Source organism: Passer domesticus, chromosome 11, assembly GCF_036417665.1.
Source record: "Passer domesticus isolate bPasDom1 chromosome 11, bPasDom1.hap1, whole genome shotgun sequence".
Classification (NCBI taxonomy): domain Eukaryota; kingdom Metazoa; phylum Chordata; class Aves; order Passeriformes; family Passeridae; genus Passer; species Passer domesticus.
The window spans coordinates 5,389,045-5,405,922 of NC_087484.1; the positions used below are offsets into that span (position 1 = coordinate 5,389,045).

The window sequence follows — 16,878 nt, forward strand, 5'->3', positions numbered from 1 at the left end:
ATGTATCCCTCTTTTGCAGAGAATTAGTGTAGAGGCCAGATGGAAAATATGCCTTCGTGACAAAGTCTCTACAAAGCTGATCCCATCTTGGCTTTAAGGTAAATGAAAAAAAAAACCTCTTCTAACTTTTCTTTTCATCATGGTTATTATTCAGCTTGGAAGAAATGTGAGGATATTGTGTACTCAGAATAAAGAATAAGGATTCAAGTTGCAAAACTTAAAATTTAGTTAAAATAAAGTGTAAGCATAAGCCAGTAATTTGAGTATGGCTTCAGTAATTAAAAGAAATGACAGACAGTGGCGTGAATGCTTATGTGTCTTACATACTGCCTTGGCAACTGTCTGGTTTTGTCTGCAAATTGAATATGCATATGAAGGAGAGATCATTCTAATTGAATGGAAAATATGAAATTAAAAAGGCAACAAAGTATAAATAATTGAAAATCAGGTTGCAGCTCTGAGCTTCTGTATGTTGGGAGCTCAGTTGCAAACAAAATTGGTGGAATGGTAATTCACATTTTTCTTCCTCTTAATTTTCCTTTCATGGTACCATACTCCTGGTATAGGGAGCAAGGCAGTGAAAATGATGAAGGGGTAATTAAATATCTGTAGGAAAGTAAGAGCCAAACCAGAGACTAATTTTCAGCACTCTACAGCTTTCATTATATATGTATATGCTTTGATTTCTCATGTATATGGAAAATGTATCCTCTAACTGCATATTTTTAGCCTTTCTCCTTCAGAATTGTTTAACTTGCTGTGGCAAGCTTGTTTTGTTTGTGAAACCATTGCAGAAAAGAATTATTTAAAAAAAAACTTTATGAATAGTTAGTTACCTGTGAGTACAGCTAAGTATTCTTAATCTCAACTAAGTGTCCTTTACTGTGGTTGTACCTGATTTGAATGTTTATCATGTCTTGTTCCTTCATTGAAATAATTCAGAATGGGTAATTTTCAGTGTTTGGAACGTCTTGATTCTACATGCCCTGCTATGTCTGTGGATGAAGGCAGCAGTGTACCCAAAAACCTTTATTTTCAAGCAAAACTTGCCCCAAATTTAACCAATGCATGTAGACATCACAGAAACCATCACTTCATATCCCAGTACTGGGGTTGTGATACTGGCACAAGCCATAGACCCATGTCCCAGGAGCACAATAAATTGGAAATATTCTCTGTCAAATTTTGTTGAGTTGTGTATTTGGTTTAAAGGCCCAGGATTTGCCCTTAAATGTCAGATGCTTCTAGAACCAAATCGGATTCAGTAGTTGTTGGTTATCTGGTGGCAGCAAAAGGTGATGCAAGAGAGGACTTCAGCTGAAAGAGCTGTGTCCTCCCCTCTGTGCTCAGCATGGCCCTGCCACTTGCCCTGTGCCCTGCCACTTCCTCATGGTGAATGCCATTCTTCTGGGTTTAAAAAAATTCTCATCTGTTGTTTTTTGGGTTTGTTTTTAGAAATTCAAAGGGCATTTTATTGTCAGCATGAGGTCATCATTGTCTAATAATATTAGATGTCCATTAATGTCAGCTTTTAACAGAACCCTCTTCCTGATGCAGCCATACCTTGCAATCCTGCTGTACCTTTCACTACAAAGCAATTATCTGAGTTGTGTGAATTGGCTAAAACCTATCAGCTCAGAATGTTGCTTCTGCTTGGAAAAAAAGTCATGTTGTTTAACTTCCCCCTCCCCTTCATCCATCTCTGAGAGTGGGAGCCTGTGTGAGGGAGAAAAGAAAGGGAGCCTGATGGTGCCTAATGGCTGATGAATAAAGCCAAGGATACAGGAACAGTTGCCTGGCAACCTGGGAGGATGGGCTGAGGTCCCTTGTCACTGCACAGGAGTTGACACTGGCTCATCTCTTGAGCTTATGAAGAAGGATTTCTGAGGGTTTGCACACTTTATCCTCAATGTGTATCGTGGCTGGGTTAGATTTGTATCTTATGTGTTTTGTCTCTGTGTATTTCACACTTCTGAAAAGAAACATAAGAGGAAGAGAAGCAAATCAAGCGTTTTACTTCAAGGAAGAAAACGTGTGCTTCCTGTCCCATGCATTATTGTGCTTTCCAGATGAGAGCCATGTCTAGGAAGAGATTTGTCTAAAATTGCGAGCTCTTAGACCTAATTCCATGTAAAGTTCTGTTTTCTTAGTCTGAGAGCCCTCTGAAAATTATCATTAGTGCTAAAAGATAATGAGCTGGAGTTTGTGTTATAATTGCAGCCCTGAGAAGAAGCTTTTTTGTGGTTAAACACAGCTCTGAAGTGACACATCTGCTTTGTTTCCCTTCCTACACAGAAATAATGTCAGGCTGAGAACACACTGAGGACGCTGACAGATTTAACCTTGTACATGTTCTTCTTAAACAATTCAAATGGATTTTGAACACAGGTGTCAGCACCAGGGTGGGATCTCTCTTTGTTCTGTAGTAGGGTTGTACTAGGTGATGTTTCCTTAGGAATGTGGTGTTAATTTAGTGTTCCCTAGAAGACTTTTGGGAAAGTACATGGACATTACCCCATGAATGTTGTTGTCATCAAGTGAATATTGATCCAGTAACTATTTTTCTTTTATATGGAGATAATCATTAAGGAAAAAGGTGCAGTTAGCTTGCAGAGACTGCATAATCCAGTGTGTTTTGAATATTTCAAGTAATTTTCGTTGCTCTTTTGTTTCTCAGAAACAAGTTTGGTGCCTAATGATGAGGTCAAAGCTGTAGGAAACAGGTTGGGTTCTTGTTTTGAACTGTTGGACAAAAGATCTACCTGGCATTTTTTTGCCCATTTCTCACACCAGGCAAAAGTGAGGTTAAAGTCTATCTATATCTACAGCTGTATCATTCTTAAACAAAAAAAAAATCAAACCCCTCTCTCTTACTGGTAAGAACAATTGTCATTTGTCAAATTCTTGCTTCCCTTTTTTCTTGTTGAGTACAAACTTTTTGTTAATAGTTGTTCTTACCGCTGAAACTGTAGAGCATTTTGGCATAGTGTGTAACCTGACCAGCTGTCAAAAAACACTGTTTGCATGGAAATGTATTGATGGAATTTGCAAAAAAAATCCATTTAATTTACTGCAGGGTTTGTAATTATCAGACTTGGAATAATAATCTGATTTTTATCAGCATTTTCATCTTTTTTTTTTTTTTTTCCTGTGCAATCCATTCTCCCTCTGTGTACTCAAGCAAACACAAGAGGCCAGGCAGCAGCAGCCAGCTGTGTGGAACTGCTTCCTTGTTATTGGAGATCCTCAGAAAATCAGGTGAAAGGTTTGAAAAGTTTCAGTTTGGACAGCCAAAGCCTTGAGGCCAGTGTCATTAACAAAATGGGCTTTCTCCTTCCTTCTCTTGCAGGCTGCAGTGTCTGACTTACTATTTATCTTTTTAATGGTTTATGCTTGTATTACAAGCCCTGAGTTTGCTACAGGGTATTGAGAAATGTTTCGTAGCTCATGATGATTCATGGGAAAGTTTGGATAAACTGCTCTGGACTGGTAACTTGTATTCTTTAGGGCAGCCTTGGTCTGGGGCAAGATTGCTCTTTCTCATCATCTGCACGTGTAATTGTCTGTGGATAGAACTGTATTAACCCAAATTTAACCACTAGCATTGAGGGACCTGCAACTGCACTTGTGTTACAGAAATTTTGGACCCAAAGCGTCTAAGCTGTGCTTTAATCTGCTGTATCAATGAAGGAAAATATTAAAATTTTAGGATGAATCTGTGTTCATGTCCAAGGTGTCCAAATTGCAGGCTGCTTACTTCCCTATAGCAGATTCTAAGATAGCAAAATACCTTAAAAATACTTATAATTGAACCAAGAAAATAAGTAAGCTTTTTTTTTAACTGTGACCAGTTTGTATTACTGTCTGTACAATGCATTTCTGTTGAAAAAACCATAGCCAATTTCTGTAATGTTACCAGAAATGTTCTTTTATTTGCAATTCAAATGGAATAATTTTAAACTTTAAATCATTGTTGTCCAGCTTTAGTAAGGAATGTGAATGGAGTATATGAAATGCTTTCAGCATTCTGTTGAAATGCCTGTTGCTGTCTTAGGAAATTTCAGTATTACTGATCTGTTAAAACATTGGATGGATTGAAATGTTAGTTAAGCAAACTTATAGTATGGTGCTTTAAATCAGCCCGTTTTGACACTTCAACCTTACTTTTGGAAGGATCTTAATCTTTTTTTACTGACCCATATTGTAGTAATTTCTGTTGGGCTGCTTCATTTCTTACTGAACTGAAACCCAGAAAGTCATGGAAAATTCAACCCAGAGCAGACAAGAATTAAAAAATTTTACTTTTTTTTTTGTGTGTACCATGAGCACTGTATGAAAGTGAGATTCTAATTTATTTTCTTAATTTTGGACACAAAATTAGCTTCTCATCCTTCATTTTGGCTTCTGTGCTGTTTTGTGTTACATGATATCCTGTCCATTTGAGATATGGAGACAATTTATTGGTTAAAGCATATGATCCAACAGGAGAAAAAGGGTCATAGCTGATGCATTTTAGATCAAATTTCCTATGTCGCTTCTGTATTTAAAAAATCCATGTGAAAATATAGGAAGCAATGCAATAACTGCATACAAGTAAGTACCAAGCCAACAGCTGTGTTTTCTAAGAGTACAGCGCTGCAACTAGAATTGGGAAAAATAAAACTTTATTGTGGATTTGGGGAGAAATGGAAAACAGTGCTAATCTAAAAATAATTTGTCTTTTTTTCCCACTCAGTTGGGGAGAATAAGATTTTGCTGCCTTTACTCTCTCTGGAAAAATAGAGCTCCTTCTGTTTTTTAGCAGTACTGCAAAGCTGATTCAGAGAGGCAAACAACAATGAAGAGTGTTATTCCACGCTAGAAAGGCTTTGTGTGGGGAGTTACTTACGGTAAATAATTGATCTAACAGCTAGTTTGGAAAAAAGGAGGAATTTATTCAGTCTGGAGCACAACTCGGATGCAGATTTTGTGCTGGGCCAGAACCTCAGGCTGGCTTTGTGCAGTCCCAGTGCCTGCCCATCTGATCTTGCAGGCTGGTTGTTAAAAACCAGTGAGATGTGCTTTGCTGCAGACTGAGGAGCTGAGCTGCATCTGCAGGGGGCTGTGAGCAGGTGTGGTGTGCGAGGCTGTCACCGAGAGCAGGAGATGGGCTGAGCCTGGGCTGGGCTGAACCCGTGCCCTGCACGCAGCAGCTGGGGCAGGGAGCCTGTGCTCACCTTGCAGCCTGCCAGCAGCAGGGAAGGCTTCTCGTTCCCCTGTGGGTGTCCCTGCGGGGGCTGATTAACATTTTTTAGGCAGTAGGAAGCAGAGATGGAGCAGGAAATACTGGAGGCCTTCTTGCTGGGGTGATGCCATGATGACTTTTTGCCTTTTCTTTTATATATACCTCTTTTGTCTTCTCAGTACCCTTAGCATGCATACTTGTAATTCCCTAAATCTGATATTTTCGCATAGTCCTGGTATTCTGTTAGGCCAGAAGACCAAACATCCCAAAGACCTCACAGATGGAGGCCAGAAAACCCTAATCTGTCTTAAAAAAATGAGGTCCCTCTAAAACACATCCTGTAAACTAGGATTAAACCCATCTAGGGGGGCGTACTTTGGGATAGGGAGATGTCATGCTATTCATTCAAACCTTTCATTAGGGCAGCTTTGTTAGATAAGCTAATTTTGCAAGATCTATAAAATTGAGTCTGTGATCTGCCATGTGTGTGCATTTCAGCATGTTCCACCTTGGCAAATTGCTGCACCATAAAAATCCTTATTAAATACCCAGGTAAAAACTCTTCATCCCTTAACTGTGTCTGGCTCTTAATTTTAGAATCAAAGCAAAGGATTCAGTGGGGCTAGTGAAGGGAATGGCTTACCAGAGCTTTGTCAGGAGACAACCACACCTGGCACAAGAGGGCAGCAAGTCTGCTGGCTAGGAAAGTCATGTGGGAATATCAGCCCAGAGGCTTTTCTGCTCAGTTTGTGCCCTCATTTGTCCAAATACAAAAGTATTTGTCAGAGACCCTGTTTAGCCTGGTGGATGATGTGTCAGGGCAGAGTTTGGTTGCTTTGCTCCATTCTAGAAGGATTCAGGCTCTGCTTGATGGGATGTGTGGATTGCAGGAGCTGCCTGTCCTGCTGTACTGGGCAGTCCCACACTGTGAGGTCCTTTGTAGCATATTATTGTTTCTCTGTAGGATATACAGAGATATATATCTTTATATATGTGTGTGTTTTACAGCTCTCTTGTTGTAGCATTCTTTAGTGATTGAAGATTCACTCGTAAGTTTGTTCCTGGCTCTTCTGTATTTGCTGGGGTAGAAGATATTTCAGCATTTAAGTCTTCGTTGGCTTGAAAATCCATCTCCATATTAAATCACTGTATTTCATATAGTAAATGTGTTATAAAAGCTTACATATGTGCCTGGAATGCAAGCTGACCTACTTAAACTACAGCCCTTCCCAGCTGTGCTAGATGGATCTAGACATGTGTGTTCATCTTGCCAAAATCTAAACCCTTCTTTGAAGAGGTGCTTTTTCTAAAAGAGTAAGAATAAAATGGTGATTTTTTTTTCTATTTAGAAATCAGCTTTGATTTCCTGTATTAGGTTTCTAGACTTTGTGCTTCCTAATGTGATCTTAGAATAGTAAGATTTACTTCTTAGTTGTGCAAGATGGAGTTAGTATTAGCATTTATAACGTGAGCTCTCTTGCTGACAAACTTTCTTCATTCCCTCGCTCTTCCATTCTCCTTAAGCTTCTTACTTTTGTCATGCAATTTTTCCTTTGCTTTCAATTATAACTACAAGATTCATCAAAAGTAGGGGTGCTAGAAATAAATTGTGAAGAGATTTTTAAGTCAAACAAACAGCATCTTTAAAAAGCTCTGATTTAATTCAACTGTTTTCCTAAATAATCAAGCGGATCAAAGGGCAGGGAAGTTTTTATTACATTTTGTATACTTTGCATTGCTATCATTTATAGCCCCAGATTGAAAGGTACCATCTTCTGTGCACCAGACCTTCATAGGAGTTTAATGAATATAGGAGTTTGTTGAATACAGAAAAGACCAAATTAGAAGGAAACAGGAGAAACTAATCCTTTTTTCTACCTTCTGCAAACCAACTTCACAGTAATGTGTCTGCAGCTTTGGCTTCTGTGCACTCATCCTTCAGCTGCTGAAGTCTGAAGCTGCTGAAGCTTGAGTTGTTATTTATTTTCTGCAGACCTATATTTTCATTAACTAGAAAGTATAAAACATTAAAAGTGAATCAGGAGGCCATTGCTGATTTTGATTGCTAACTTTTTTTTTTTTTTTGAGGTTTGGTTGCTAATGCTCTGGGAGTGAAAACTGAGGAGCAGGAACTGATTAGAAAATAGAATTTAAAGGAGCTTTAAAAATTGCATTTTGACAAAGCACCTGTTTTCTGTGGAGGGAAAAATACTTCTATAAGGAAAGTGGTCTTGTTTCAGCCTTCCAGATCAGGATTTTGAGAGGGAAGAAGGAGAAAGGTTGAGTTTTCTTGTGGTCATAAAAGGTAAAACAGGTCACATTGTGTTGCATTTGTCAATCATGTCACGACTGTTAAGTCTCAGAGAGACAGAACAATTATCCATAATTCAGGTATTGTGGAAATAATGTATGCATTGTTAACAAAACAACAAAAAATAATGAATCCTTCTTTTTCTGCATACTAATAAATTCCCTTGGCATGTGATTTTCTCACTCAGCAAGGGATTAGGGAGAGCTTGAAGAGCATGTCAGTCATTTTGCTGGATATGCTTTTGAAAAGGGAGACTGCTCCTCTGTGCAACCATCCCCCAGCAAAGTGGCCAAAGGGGGAAAACACCTTCTCTGGGGTCTGGAAGACCTAACTCTTAATTCTCTTCAGTCCACATCAGTGAGTTGCAGGTCAGAGTGGTTCTTGTGGAGCCTTTTCTGGTCTCTTTAGTAATTACTTGTTATTAATGCTTAGAAATAAATGGAAACAAATATATTTTGTTTCTCACTAAGTTCCAAAGAGGTGATGTTTTCATCTGTGTTAAGTTTTATACCACGGCATCCTTGTAACTGGTGGAAAAGTGAATAGCACAATTAGAGTTGGAAATAAAGCTTGGGCAGGACGAGGAATGATGGAGTAAGTCTTTCCTGGGCCTTGCTCACTGCTCAGTGCTGTCTGTGCAAGATTCACTCTTTTTCTTTAGTGCATCATTTGCATAGACATTGAAAACCTTTTTCACTGTGGGTTTTGAGACTGGTTATCCTTTCTTTTGTGTTTAATCCATTTTAATTGTGGAAGAACGTATTTTTCCCTCCCATCTCCTGTTTTAATTGAGGTTGTAGCCTAAACAACTGCTTGTAATTTAGAGGCAAAACCAAATAATGCTGCTCCTTTTGTACCATTTTTCATGAGATAAATGAAATAGCCACCTATTAAAAACAAACAAATAGCCAGCACTAACATCAAGAAAACCCAAGCACCAGCAATATACAAACATCAGAATCTGTGCCCGTCTGGTTTAATGAGGCAGACAGGATTGGCACTGTCCCTTTGCTCCCAGCACTCCTGCCATTGTTGAAGGTGAAATATTTGTTATTATTTTCTTGTCAAAACTGTCAGCCCATGGTGCCAGACAGGTGATCACTGCAAGAAACTTTATTGGCTGCTTCTGTCCTGTGATACACTTTAAAACACGTGGTTATCAAGTAGCAAGTGTTCACAGAGCCTGGATCGGAGTCATCTTAGCAATTGTGTAGAAGAACTCTGCATAGTCACAGTTCCTATGTTTCAGTTCTAGATATTATTTTTGTTATCTCTGCAATTTCATATGTAAAAATTGTGTCTCATTATTCACACTTTGGAAATACTGGGATGATATTCTTTAGAAAAAACCAAACCAAACCCCAAAATGTGTATTTCTGTTCCCTTTGTAGAGCAAATAGTGTAACAAAGCCTGTTACCAGTAAAGAGTGACAGCAGTGGTGTTAGCTGTTGGTGATATTGCTTTGTTTGCATTGATTCTATAAAATAACAATATTCTTGAGTAAAAGTGAGAGTCCTGAAAGCTTTGGGCCAGCACACAGAGGAAACCTTTGATTTTCTGAAGGCTTTCAGTTGTGAGGGCCTCTAGCTTTGCAGGAAGCTTGTGACAAAATTAATATCCTCTTCCAATTCTCAGCACTTTTGGTGGGGTGTGCTCTGTTTCCAGTGACATGGAATTTAGGCTTACATTCATCCATGGTGTCAGCAGGATGATGCAGTGATCTGCTTGCCATGGCTTCATGCACAGCATGACTGAATTTTCTTTTTCAGCCCTGATCACTACAATCATGAAATTACATTTCTGTCCACTTTCTGTCAAATGCACTCTTTAGACTAAGAAATATTGTATTTGATGTGCAGTAAATACATAGAATCACTTTCTTTTTTTTTTTCCCTTTCTTTTTTTTATTTTCACACTTGGGTCTTTCTGGAGAGGGTGAATGAATTAAGAGTTCCTCCTTTGGAAAACACTTCATTTAAATCATTGCACACAGCTGAGCACAACAAACAGTTCTAGGAGAACATAAAAGCAAGAAAGCCACTTCTCACCATCAGTCATTGTTGAGAGAGGGAGTGTGAAAAATCTTGAGTTTCCTTCCTTTTTGCGCTATTCCCACTTGTAGTCTTCATTTCAAGGGAAGAAGTATTTTCAGTACTATCACTCTCATCTCTTGAATTCTTAAAAATATTTAAGAGTTAACAGAAGGTGATGTGAGAAAATGCTAGAACTGTAACTACAAAATCCTTCTGTAGGTGCTAAAAGCCTAAAATCAAAACCTTACTCTTGAAGGAAGTGCTGGTACTCAGTAGCTAAGGAGAGGAGTTATTTTTATTGCCTTAGACTTCAATTTTCTTTGGAATGGGTAGCTCTCTTTATGGAGGTGGGGAGACACCTCATGGAGTACAGCAGTGAGGGCAAAAACTAATGATTGTAGCTTTTTCCATGCTTAGAAGTAATAACATAGGTTATTTAAGGATTTCTCTTTCAAGAGTTGGACAGTTTGTGTTTGGAGAGGGCAGAAATGCTTTAGATGTTTCTCTCATCAGTTAATTATCAAATATATTTTGCTTTGCAGTGCATAAGGTCATTGATAAATAAACTTGTTTTTCTTAGACATGTGTTTTTAAAATAGAGCAACTCAAACTTGTTTGTTTACAGAAGCTCAGCACCAAATCTTTGACTTCTCCAGGTTTGGTGGTCAAGGAGAAGTTTCTGTATGTGCTCTTCTGTTGTCCCCAGGAATGGATTGTGCAACTTGGGTATCTCTTTTCTTAACAGGGACCTGGTTGAAAAGCAGGAATAGACACAGAGCCTTTAATAAAGGCTCAGTGTCTGCTCTTGTTGTCCAGCAGCTATCCTAACAGAAGCCTTCAGGAAACACCACTTTGGTTTTTCCCTCTTGAGGTAAACACAAAGCCACCAAAGTTCTTACTTATTCATTTCTCTGAACACCTAAATTACTTAATTTAGTCTCTGTCCTTAAGCAGAGGAAGCTGCACCAGAACTGAGCTGAAAACCTCCACCCACTAAACGGGTGTTTCAGTGGAATGTTTCACTGGCACTTCCCAGTGAAAACTCAGTGAATCAATTCAAAGATGATGCTCAGCATTGGATCTGAAGTCACAGAGCAGCTGGGGAGATTCCCCAGGTGTCTGCTGGAGTCTCAGCCCTTGCACTGACCCCGAGCTGGCCAGGGGCAGCTTCAGCTCATTGGCAGTAAATGACAGTAGGATGCACAAGCCTGGTGAATTGTAGGAAATATGACTGCAAATTTTGGGCCATGAGCTGATTATAGGGAAATGTGTAGCAATAGTTCAGCTTGCTAACAGAAATAAAATAATAAAAGGCCTAATTTCAGACCTAGGTTAATTATTCTTCTCTATTTGTTTTCTTGGTAAAGAGTCTTTTCTGGCTGTGGAGCAGTCAAATTAACCCAACTAATGTAATAATCAGGCAAGAATAAAGCATGAGCATTTTCTTTAAACTCCTTCATTTCTTGGAACCAAGTGAGAACTTCTTTTGGAATTCACTGTGCTTATGACTGAGGTTTGGGGGATGTCTAATTTACCTTCTATAGCAAAACTCAGGACACAAATATCTTTTCCTTCAGCTTATATGTGATGCTTACCTTGAGCGGTGTTACTGCCTGTGGGGATGTTTTACTCCTAAATGAGATTTTTGTTTGAATTAGTGTAGCTTGTTTCAGAAATTTTGCTTGAGAAGTACACTTTACCTAGCCTGAATTATCTTGAAAAACTCATCTTCTTGTTTTTACCCTCTGTATTTCTGTTTCAATACTTAAAAAAAAAGGAAGAAAAACAATACATTTTAGTTTTAAAAACAGATTTAATTGCTTCTGGATTACAAAATTTTTTCTAAGGCTATTGATTAGACCATTTTGAATGTAATCCAGATGGAGATTAACAGGGGGAGAGCTAATTACATTTTTTAAATTGCAGGTTTTTGTTCCTTTAAAATAACGCTGTCTTCTCTTTGATTTTTGTCATTGGCAGTTACAAATGTAAATGTTGAAATAAAACTAACTTTGAAGGCAGAGAGACAGGTGTGCTTTTTCAACAAATTGATTACAAATGTATCAGACACCTGTTGTTTGATTTATGTGGCAGAAAAGAGCAAATATTTTCTTGTAACTCAGTTGGGAGTGTGGCTGGATAAGATTATCTCCTTGTGCTGGAGAGGGAGGATAAGACAAGCAAAACAACCTTTTGTTTTGTTTAGAAGCCCTTTTTGTTAAACAATCAAAACAATATTGAAATTGCAGTGTTGAAGGAAAGCGTTTTCCTTGGGGATAATCCTTGGGAAAGGCAGGGGAAGGATGGGTTGGCTTTGAGGTTCTTTGCAAAGATTTGCCAAGGGGCTCTGCATGGACAGCAATCATTCTCTTCGGTGGAGAGCTGCAACGTTCCCATCCCAGACGCTGGTTTGATAGTTTACATTTAGGTTTCCTATGAAATACAAATTCAGAGGTTCTTTAAAAGCTGTTGCAAATTATCTGTGGTCTTTGGCATTTTGTCCCAAGCACCTGCCACGAAACCAGAGAGTTCTTCATCTTGCAGCCTGTGTGAGAAAGTGAAAGGAGAGGGTGGGGAGCGAAGGAGCGGGAGAGCAAAGAGGAGACAAAGCAGCCTTGCCTGAAGCACATGTTAATCAAAGCAGATCAAAGGATATGATGTCAGTTTATAGAGAAACAGGTCAGGCAGGCCCAGGTAGCTCAGGAAGCAGGATACTGATTATTCCCAGAAGAAAGTCAGGTATAGGGTTACCGTGCCGCAGTGCAAAGTCAGGAGGTCAGAACCTGCACAGCAACCACGTCCCCTGGCTGGAACAGCTCGGCTCCTCTCAGGGGAGTTTATAATTCTGTGGAAATGGGTGAGAATGAGCCCAGTGCAGCAAGTGCAGCCCAGCCAGGTAAGCACACGTGGAATGCTGTGCTGTCGGGAGCTCTGGGGCATCCTTGCCCTGCGTGCGGGAGCTTGTTCTGCTGCCGGCTGTGCAGCGTGTCCACGCGAGGGGACTTGTCCTTGCATGTGTTTTGGGGAAAGGAGGAAATCCACATCACTCATCTCTGCAATGCATTATTTAAAAAAAAAAAAAACAACCCACTGCTTGCATTTAGGAGGGCGAGGAAAGGTCTGATAAGATCGTGTAAGCATTTGGCACCGTACTGTCAATAAAGGTTGCTTTAAATTTAAGGTGATCTGTGGATGTTGGGGTTACTGTTCTGTAGCTTTGTTAAACATTCTGAAAATGCTTTTTGGATAGGAAGTGCTTTGCACAACTATTTTGCACAGATTTCCTGCCTGTTGCATGTGAGCAGGGCATGGCAGATGCAGGGAGATGAAGGATGTTGTTTCTGTTTAGCATTCGTGCCTTATTTCAGCTTGTTGCCTTTGTGTTTTTTTCCTTTTGTGGGTTGTGCTGAGGTTACACCAACACATGCATGCAAAATAGCCCTTGTGGGCACTTGTGTGACTAACTGTAAGAACAGAGTATTCTGTCCTAGGTATTTTAAATTTTCACTAGAATCCTGAATGCAACACTTCATAAATCTTGCTTAGTCCTTCTTTTGCAACATTAATGTCAAGTTTTTGCTTTGAGAAAGAATGTTTTCCCAGTAGCCCTTTTTTCTTTCAACAGGCTGTTTTAACATCCCAAAAAATATTATCATCCTGGGGAATTATTCCATTATTTTATCTTCTTAGCATTCAGTGGGTTTTTTCCCCTGACATTCAGCCCATGCTTTTCTTTTGCTTGACTTTACCAGTTCCTTCCTGGTCTCCTTCTCATGCTCTGTATAGAAGGCATATAGCTTTGTATCTGTTTTGTGTTTTGCAAGAATCCTTAAACCATTGTAAAATTTTCAAAAGGTTTTCTGAGAGCTGGAATGGTAACTTTCTAGTCAGTGACAAGATGTGTTATTATTTTCTCCCTTGAAGTTATTCTTTATATGCATGCATGCATGTAATCCAGGGTTTCAAATGTGTGTCTCAGATTTCCATATTTTATAGGGAATAACTCCATCAATGCTGGAGCAGGTTTAGTTCACAGAGAACTTCTATTCCACTGCCTTTTTTTCCCTCTCTCTCTTTTTTTATCTCTCTTTTTTTATCTCTCTTTTTTTCTCTCTCTGTTTTTCTCTCTCTGTTTTTCTCTCTCTGTTTTTCTCTCTCTGTTTTTCTCTCTCTGTTTTTCTCTCTCTGTTTTTCTCTCTCTGTTTTTCTCTCTCTGTTTTTCTCTCTCTGTTTTTCTCTCTCTGTTTTTCTCTCTCTGTTTTTCTCTCTCTTTTTTTCTCTCTTTTTTTCTCTCTCTTTTTTTCCTGTATGTTAATGAGTATGTAAGAATGATCCAGAAAACATATGGTGGCAAATTAGATTTTGATCCATATTTTAATATTCATTAAAGCAGTAGGAATATTCAGTGCTGTACAGGTTTAAATGCCTTTTCAGGCACGGTAATGCAAGAATTGGTTTTGTTTCTTTCTTTCTTTCTTCATTCAGGACCTGACTTGTGGTTACAGGGGTTTGCTGCTCAGAAGGTTGTCCAGCCTAACTCCAACCTTATTTTTTGTGCTGTATGTGAGGAGCTATTTCACTGCTGCCAATATAATCTATGAATAAAACTGATGGAAAATATTTTCAAGCTCGTTGTATTTTATACAGGTCTTTTGGGAGCTATGACTGTGATTCTGGCTTAATTCGTGCCTTTTCTCCATTAGCCTAAGTGAGCTTAGTCAAATGGAATTCCTCTTGATTTGCACTAATGGAAATGAGACAAGAATGAGGGCTGCACAGTAATTCTGATTTAAAAAAAAACAACTCTGTGTGTGCACACATGCAAACACACATGCACACCCCCAGTTTCATTTTTCCAGTTGTCATCAACCTTATTTCCATGTGTGCTTGTTTTTAGAAACTGTCCCAAATAATTGGTGATTCAACTGGAATTTTTTAAGGAAAGAAAGGCGCAAAGATTAACATTACTCAAGATACCTGTCAAAACCACTGCTAGTGAGACAACTTGGGTTCCTTTTCATGTTATTTATTTTTAGAGAACTTTGAGGCTTGTGTGAATTACTAAAGGTGCCAGATTGACAGCCCTGGAGGCTGGCTTCACTTATTCATTAGCCAAAGAGATACGGCCTGGGCAGCAGGTGCACAAACCTTGCTCTGCTTGTACCCATGGCTTCAGTTCTGCTGTGAAAAAAAAACCTGGTTTTGAGGATCCAGGGTTTCAGTCCTGCTCCCTCCTTGCCTTTCCCCGCAGCATTTTCTTCTAATGGTGTTGTGATGATTAGGCTGGAGCCCTAAAGACTACGCAGAGCCCTTTATTTGATTTCCCCCAGCAGCCGTCAGATGGGGAAGGAGGCTTGGGGCTTACATAAGTCAGTAATTCTCGCCATCTGGTCAATCAGTAAATAGAAGGTCACTCTGCCGTCACAGCAGTTTTGTTTTGCACCAAGTACAGTAAGCCCAGAGACTAAATTAACTCTTGGTTCTGCTCCTTGTTGTTTTGCTGCTGCTGGCAGTGGTTCAGAGCCCCGTTCCCGCAGCCGGGGTGTGACAAGTGAAAAGAGCAAAGCTCTGAACAATGGGGCTGTGCCTGCCAGCCATGGATTGGTTCCTGGTTCAGGCAGTGCACCGAGAGCCCTTCGGAAATGCACTGAAACTCACCAGGAGCAGCTTGTACTTTTGTGGTGCTTTGGGTTTTTTCCCTCTTTTGTCGTTGTTGGGTTTTTTGCTTTTAGAATCGAGATCCGTTCCCTTCACACAAGTTGTTGTTTTCAGTCTTCCCATGAATTAAGTACTGTTTACTGGAGAATGTGACAGTATAAGCCCCACAAGATGCAATTACTGTAAATTTTAATTTGATGACATTGTACATGAGCTGTAATTGATTTTACACTGTATTGTGTTGCTAGATGATGGTAGCAGCTTTGCTGGCTTGCTAAGTGTGTGTAATCCATGCTTGCCTCTGGCCCACAGAGGAGAGAGCTGAATTGAGAAGTTCAAGTTAATGCAGCTTGTTCTTCTGGTTCTTGAGAGGCACAAGTGAGCAAGAGTGAGGGGAGTCATATGAACATTATTAATAAAACATCATGGAAAATTTGTTTTTTTTCAGGGCTCCCTTATGTGCTGTTTATTAACGTAACTTAAACATTTTTATAACTGGTTTCATTTATATATATAATATATATATATTTAATACAAACATATTATTAAACAGCTGCATTATTTCTAAAAGCAGTTTCCAGCAAGTTCAGATTCCCTCTGTAATTAATCTGAGCTTTGGATGAGCGCCGAGTGCGTGTTCCTTAGGGTTTGTTCTTGTGTTCTGATGTTGATTTTTAGATCAATATATATGTAGTTTCATGAAATATTTACAGACCCGGTCTAAAAGAAGCAGCTACTACTTTTTGCTGAGAGAGGTGATAGGAAAATATCAAGAGCCTACATAAAGATCCTGGCATGCTTGCATGAAGCACTGGGAATTGAGAAGGCAATATCCCAGAAAGCACATTTCAGTCTCAAATGTCTTTCTTGCTTCTTGGCTACCATGTCTACCCAGCTTCCTAGGCTACATGAACAATTTTCTTTCAGGTTTGTGTTTTTGAGCAGGAATCTAAATAATGCTAATGAATGCTGTAATCAGCCGTAGTTATTAACTGGGGGTTCTCTAACAAAAGGTGGCAATTCTGAAGGTGCATTGTGAAAGTGCTTCCTCTCCCCTTGCTGTTGGATGACCTCAGCCCTGCAAGTCGAGATTTGCTCTCTGGACAGTTACTCACAGAACATCACCATGTCCCTTTTTGGCTCTTTTTGAATGATAATAGCAAGGGTTTCCTGTGACAGCATTTCTTGCACAGCTTGGCTCTATTCCCCAACCAGGTACAGTAACAATGGGTAATTTAAAATAATTCGTTTTATTGCTGCCTCCTGTAGATTTTTGACTTTCATTTCAAAGTGGTGAATCTAGAAAGCTGGAGAAGTATGTTCTGATCACTATCCTGGTGCTGCGAAAAATACAAGATTTAAATAGTCCCGCAGAGCCATCAGCAGCTGGAACAGCACAGAGCACTCTTTTTACTTCAGCTGAAGTCATTTGAACATTTTCAGGGTGCTTTTAACTCTTTTATCACAGGAATACCTGGGCTTTTTTAGCTTTCATTTCCCAGTTTATATGTGCTCACAAATCAGGAGTAGATATTTCAGTTCTACACAAATGTTATCACTAATATAAGCATATTAAATCTGAGAAAACTGCATAAATTGAAGCATGATAAGAGGGAATCTGTCTGCAATGGTGAGAACTGACCACAAAACT

At 39.3% G+C, this 16,878-nt stretch overlaps 1 protein-coding gene across 19 annotated transcripts in view; it reads left to right on the forward strand.

The window, feature by feature from the left end:
- The window catches only part of NAALADL2 (N-acetylated alpha-linked acidic dipeptidase like 2), a 410,260-nt gene that overhangs the window by 101,498 nt on the left and 291,884 nt on the right, over positions 1-16,878 (forward strand). For 14 of the 19 annotated variants that reach the window (XM_064385281.1, XM_064385276.1, XM_064385277.1 and 11 more), the window contains one exon: positions 20-98. The exons of 3 other annotated variants lie outside the window; for them this stretch is intronic. Coding sequence is in view for 1 of the 16 variants with exons in the window: in XM_064385283.1 (XP_064241353.1) it covers positions 12,423-12,465 (43 nt within the window). In the remaining 15 variants the exon portion in view is untranslated. Of the gene's footprint in view, positions 1-19; positions 99-10,314; positions 10,441-12,268; positions 12,466-16,878 lie in introns of those variants that run through there. 2 more of the 19 variants (XM_064385285.1, XM_064385283.1) reach the window with 2 other exon arrangements.